The sequence below is a fragment of the Osmerus eperlanus genome, chromosome 25, assembly GCF_963692335.1.
Source record: "Osmerus eperlanus chromosome 25, fOsmEpe2.1, whole genome shotgun sequence".
Lineage (NCBI taxonomy): Eukaryota > Metazoa > Chordata > Actinopteri > Osmeriformes > Osmeridae > Osmerus > Osmerus eperlanus.
Genome location: NC_085042.1, coordinates 28039 through 34192, shown reverse-complemented (window position 1 = coordinate 34192; position 6154 = coordinate 28039). Strand labels below are relative to the sequence as shown.

At 50.4% G+C, this 6154-nt stretch overlaps 1 protein-coding gene across 1 annotated transcript; it reads right to left on the bottom strand.

The window, feature by feature from the left end:
- Window positions 1-638: 638 nt before the first annotated feature.
- Window positions 639-4699, bottom strand: LOC134012305 (piggyBac transposable element-derived protein 4-like). The gene is made up of 3 exons (XM_062452099.1): window positions 4611-4699; window positions 2965-4526; window positions 639-703 (listed from the first exon to the last, which is right to left on the bottom strand). Exons 1-3 carry the CDS (start codon window positions 4697-4699, stop codon window positions 639-641), a joined length of 1716 nt encoding a protein of 571 aa, XP_062308083.1.
- Between the last annotated feature and the right edge of the window lie 1455 nt (window positions 4700-6154).

The window sequence follows — 6154 nt, the reverse complement described above, 5'->3', positions numbered from 1 at the left end:
TGCTGAAAGATTAGTGAGTGACATTGCCTATGTTCTTGGCTTTTACCCGTTTGAATTTGTCAATCCTTTTCATCAGTGAAAGGTTTTTTTGTTGGAGCTCTTCGATGGAAACCTGTAGGTCCTCCACCTGGTTCTCCAGCTCTTTCACTCTTCCCTCCCTTGCCTCCCTCCGCAGCTTCTCCCTCTCCACCCATAGATGAACCCGCCGCTCTCTCTGCCGGTCTCTCTCTCGTAGCTCCAGCAACTCTCTCTGGATGGCGTCATTTGTCATCTCACCCGGTCCAGCTAGACCAGCATTGTTGGTGGAGACTGACGGTTTGTCGAGGACAAATATGGAAGGCTTCTTTTTGGCCTGAGTGCTGAATGAGAACAATTAAAAAATGTTAAATATCCTTATAGGTCAACCCACAGCCATGTCAAGAAATCCTTCCTAATAAAATGTATGCATATATTTTTTGGACAATTCTTTTTGGTAGAGAACGTATTGTTTAGTTACCACGTGCTAGTGCAGGAGACTTACGGGTTAATTTGAGGGCCCCTCCCTGTGGCTACAAGAGCTTTACAGGGACATATCTCTCCATCAGAGGAGCTCTCATCAGAGGAACTCTCAGAGCCACTTAGCCCCAGGGTGATCGTTCCTAAAGAGAACCTCTTTCCAAACGCTCCACAGGAGCCTGCTCCGATTGAGGAGTATCCTCCAGCACTGCGGGGAGACACACACACACACATCAGAACATATCAAACTGTCCATTCTTCTTTTTTTGACATATAACCTGTACAGCTACTGTGAAGTAGGATACTAACTGGAAATCCTTGTGACGACCCAACTATAAAACTTTTATATAAAACTTTTAACTTCAACATTGAACTTGGGGCTTTCTCCAAGGACTGTTTAGATCATTAAGCCTCTCTTTACTATTGTATTTTTGTTGAGCTTAAAACCCGACTTTAACTTTGATCTGAACCCTCCAGACTTACAGGTTCTTCTCAGTCATCCTCACTAAGTGTAGAGCGATACATCCCAAACCTGAACCAATAGCTGCTAGGCTTACAGTAGCAAGAGCTCTGTTTAGTGGTTACTTACTTTCGACTCCCCCTCTTTCCCAAGAGAGCTTTGGGAAACTCCCAAGGATAGAGAGTCACCTTCTCTCTGTCAGAAGCAGAAACAGACACATCCACACAAGGTCAATAACATGATTATGGTGGAAACCACCTAGGCAACATCCTAACTAGAAAGGATTGAGAAAGTCTCAAATCTGAATGAATCTAGATTGATGTCACAGAGATGTTTTGTATGCTTAAAGAACTCACATCTTCCTTGGCATGTTTGTTAAGCCATTCCTCCTCTGTAAAGAAATGATACACTTATCAAAGGAAAGCCAATACAAAATGAATGTTGTTCAGGCAACAATAATAGCACTGGAAGCTTTAACCCTCACGCTCTCCTCATTGTCTATGCAGCCTGAACTTATCCTTCGCGCTGTCTCCGGGTCATTGTGACCCACAGCGTTGTCTATTATGCCACCTTCGCGCTGTCTCGGGGGTCGTTGTGACCCACAGCGTTGCATATTATGCCACCTTCGCGCTGTCTCGGGGGTCATTGTGACCCACAGCGTTGCATATTACGCCACCTTCGCGCTGTCTCGGGGGTCGTTGTGACCCACAGCGTTGTATATTACGCCCCCCCCCCCCCCTTCGCGCTGTCTCGGGGGTCGTTGTGACCCACAGCGTTGCATATTATGCCACCTTCGCGCTGTCTCGGGGGTCATTGTGACCCACAGCGTTGCATATTACGCCACCTTCGCGCTGTCTCGGGGGTCGTTGTGACCCACAGCGTTGTATATTACGCCCCCCCCCCCCCCCCCCTTCGCGCTGTCTCGGGGGTCGTTGTGACCCACAGCGTTGCATATTATGCCACCTTCGCGCTGTCTCGGGGGTCATTGTGACCCACAGCGTTGCATATTACGCCACCTTCGCGCTGTCTCGGGGGTCGTTGTGACCCACAGCGTTGTAAATTACGCCACCTTCGCGCTGTCTCGGGGGGTCGTTGTGACCCACAGCGTTGTATATTACGCAGAAGACCGCTGTGGGTCACAAGGAACCGGAGACAGTGCGGGGTCTCGTAATAGACAACACAGACGTTGCCGTGTCTAACAAAAAGGCAGAGACAGCGCAATAAACAAGTATCTCTCTGGTGGTCTAGTGGCAAGACTGTGGGGCTTTCAGCTCCGTGGCCTGGGTTCGCTTCACAGTCAGGGCAAATATGATTTCATTTTTATTTAGACGGATAATGTTTCACTTCACTATTTTTGTATTACAAAAGGTTGTCAGCACGAGGGTGGCGTAAAAGACTAGGTATGGTGAGTCACAGCGCAGACTAGGATACAGCGCGAGAGTGTACTAATAGGCTAGGCAGACAAGGCTAGAAATAAAAGGGTTCACTTTATTTTTATTTTTTTTATTATGAAAAAGTTGTCACAACGTCAGTTTGCTTCACCACAACCCCGAAACGGCACGAGAGTGGCGTCATAGACTAGGAAGACAACGCGAGGAATAAAAACAAATGTTTCACTTTATTTTTGTATCATGAAAAGTTGTCACACCACGCATGACACTGTGCTTCACAACGACCCGCAGACAGCACTAGGGGTAAAACCTCCAGCCCGCCGTCCTGATACATCATCTATACATCCCATGCATGTGTTGGTAGTAGCGTTAGCAGCGCTGTGGCTTGAGCAAAGCCCTCTTCTGCACTCGACTGAGTTGTTCAGTCTTCTGCACACACTCCCGCGGGTCGTCCAGGGTCAACGGGAACCTCTCCTTGGCCGAAGCCCAGCTCGGTGGGGCATGTGGGGCAGTATACATGCGAACAGGATTTGCAGACAGGCCTCTTACACCCGCGACAAACGGTGAACGTTTTACGGTCCTTCTTCACCGGGCAGACTTGACATCTCTTCCTCTTACTGGCAGGGACCGGCGACGTCGGTCCTGCCGATGAGGAGGCGGCGGTGGCGGCTGCTGCCGCTGCCGCTGCGCCATCCTCTCCGGGTCGCCGTTGAGGAGGCGGATCGCGACAGCTGGCCATCCGTAGATCTTTCACAACCGCGGCAGCAGCTCCAGTGCGGGGCAGACATCGTCTTCTTTCGATCAGCGGAGTCACGAGGGCCCTTCCGAGTTGCTCGAGGAAAAACCTCTTGTTGCGCTTACGCGGCATCCAGTTGGGGTTGACCTCTCTCCATATCACAAAGGCGTTGTAGGAGGAGACGTCAACGATGTTGCTGAAGATGACGAGGGGCCAGCGGGCCGTCTTCCTTTTACAGCTGTAGGCCGTGATGACCTTATCCAGATTGTCGACTCCGCCTTTGTTCAAATTATAATCCAGGACGATGGTCGGTTTGCCGTCGTTTCTGTCACTGATTTCAGCGTCTGTGTGGCGTGTGCTCATGAGTAAAACGTTCTTATTTTTCTTCGCGAGGTAGGAAACCAGAGTGGTGGTTGGAGTGAAGGCGAACTGCGACGACAGCACCCGTCGCGTCTTCGTCGTCAGCAGCTCGGACGGCAGCTCGGCCCTGTTCTTTCGCACGGTGCCAACCACGGTCATGTTTCTCGTCGCCATGAGCTCTCGTCCGAGTTCGTAAGAGGTGAAGAAATTGTCACACGTCACATTGCGATCCTTCAGGCCCTCTGTCACGTCGAGCACGACGCGCATCCCCTGGTTCCTCTCCGGGACTCCGTCCATCTGCTTCCCGGTGTAGACTTGCATCTTCCAAGCGTAGCTTGATTTTGCATCGCACGCCACCCACGACTTGATGCCGTATTTCGCCGGTTTGCTTGGCATGTACTGCTTGAAAGGACACCGTCCTCTGAACGCGAGCAGTTGTTCGTCCACGGTCACTTCGGGCCCTGGGTCGTAGAGGCGTGGTAATCTCTCTACCCACATATCCCAGACCTCTCTTATCGCCGCCAACTTGTCCGTCGCGCGTCTCGCCGCTCGTGTCCCACGGTCGTCAAATCGTATCAACGTCGAATAGGTGTAGAAGAGTTTCAGCTGCATGGTAGCGCGGAAAATCGCTCTGCCGCTTTGCGCGTCCCATAGACTGGCGGCCGCTTCGCCTCGGGACTTGTACACCCCTGCCAGGATTAGCAGCCCTATGTAGGCACGTAGGTCAGTGGCGTCCATGGCTTTCCACTCCTCTCCGCGTTTCAGATAACCTTCCCGATTTGTCACGTCCAAGATTACTCTTTCGATTTGTGGCGTGACAAAGAGTAAAAATGCGGAGACGATGTCGTGAGCGTGGGAAACGGCGTAAGCTGTGGGTCCTCTGGGGGTCCTCTCCGTACTGTCACGTTGCGACAGCAGCCTCGGATTCCTCCGATACGCAATCGAACGCCATTCAATTTGGCCGTTTTTCGACAAGAAAGTATCTCTGTCGATTTGAGGGGCTTGGTCGGCGGCGACGGCACCGTCGTCGTCGTGGTTGACTGCGTCATACTCTTGCCCGTCTTCCTCTTCCTCTTCTGACACATGCTCCGCGTACTCTTGCCCGTCTTCTTCTTCCTCCTCCTCTTCTGCCACATTCTCTGCACACTCTTCCCCGTCATCTTCTGACACATCCTCGGCCTCCTCTTCAGACTCACTTTGCTCGATGTTGGCAAACATCTGCTGTAGAACTTGCAGCGCACTGAAATCCCGAGCCATAGCTGCGTTACCCTAGACAGAAGCTGTCCTGACCCCCACGGAATGTGTGTTAGTAGCACTTGTCTACAGCTTACGTGATTGCATGGACAAATTATTCTAAGGACGCCTCCCTAATTCGACCGCCAAAGAGCGATCAAGAATCGTCGAATCGTAAAAGGTGGCGCGCGCGCGCGGTTGGACCCAAAAATAAATAAATAAATAAAAATAAATAATATAATATAAAATTAAATAAATAAATAAAGTGGACGAGACAAGGTCGGAGAGAGGCGTCCATTTCATCTGTCTCCCGCCCTTCCGACCTTATCAATTTAATCTAGGTCGACGTGGCCAGTCTGATTCCAAAGGGGCCGCAGCCGCACGGCCGCTCGGCAGACGGGTCCGGCCGCGGTTACCATTTGTCTCCCGCCCTTCCGACCTTATCAATTTAATGTCGGTCGACGTGGCCAGTCTGATTCCAAAGGGGCCGCAGCCGCACGGCCGCTCGGCAGACGGGTCCGACCGCGGTTTCTCTGAAGCCAGACGTCACGTGGCCCGTCTGCTTGCAACTAGGCAGAAGGGTCCGACGGCGGTTTTCTCTGGTTATCTGGTTGGACAAAACAAAAAAAAATAAAAAAATAAAAAAAATATATAAATAAAGTGGTGAGAGAGGTCCGGCCGCGGTTTTCTCTGGTTCTCTGGTTGGACCAAAAATAAAATAAAATAAACAAAATAAAATAAAAAACTAAGTGGTGAGAGAGGTCCGGCCGCGGTTTTCTCTGACGCCAGACGTCACGTCGCCCCGTCTGCTCGCCGAGGCCGTCCTACCTGCAAACTTGGCAGAAGGGTCCGACCGCGGTTTTCTCTGACGCCAGGCCAATTCTCCCGCCGAGAGGGATCGCCAATCGTCAAATCGTAAAAGGCGGCGCGCGCGGTTGGACAAAAATTAAAAAAAAATATAGCTGCAGGCAGCAATGGCGGGTTCCTCCTCAGCATTGCAAACCATTACAAAATTGACATGACACAGACATGTATTTCATACATGTACACAACATTTCAAGACAATTGGATCAATGGCTGATTTGAAGTCATTTTTTGAAATTCTTCACAAATTGTCACTGTAGAGAAATATCCATGCTGCCGACATTATGGGTTCTTGAGACTTATTTGTTCCCCATTGGCAATAAGGCATGCGTACCAACTTTTAGACATGTTGAACTGACAGGGTTAAAATGCCACCCTTTTGAAAGTGACAACTTTGAAGCGTGTTGTGTCAGGCCACCTGTGCTCTGGTCAGGCCCATCATGCAGAGATCCATTCTTTAAAAGCTTTGATTACAACAATAACTTTATGAAAGTGAGGATACACTTCACTAAAGGAAGTGTGTAGGTTATGTACTACTACTGCTTGCTCTGCCCACACACTTTCCCCATCCATGCTGTTTCCCTCTATCCCAGCGCAGGTCATGCCAAGGCATAA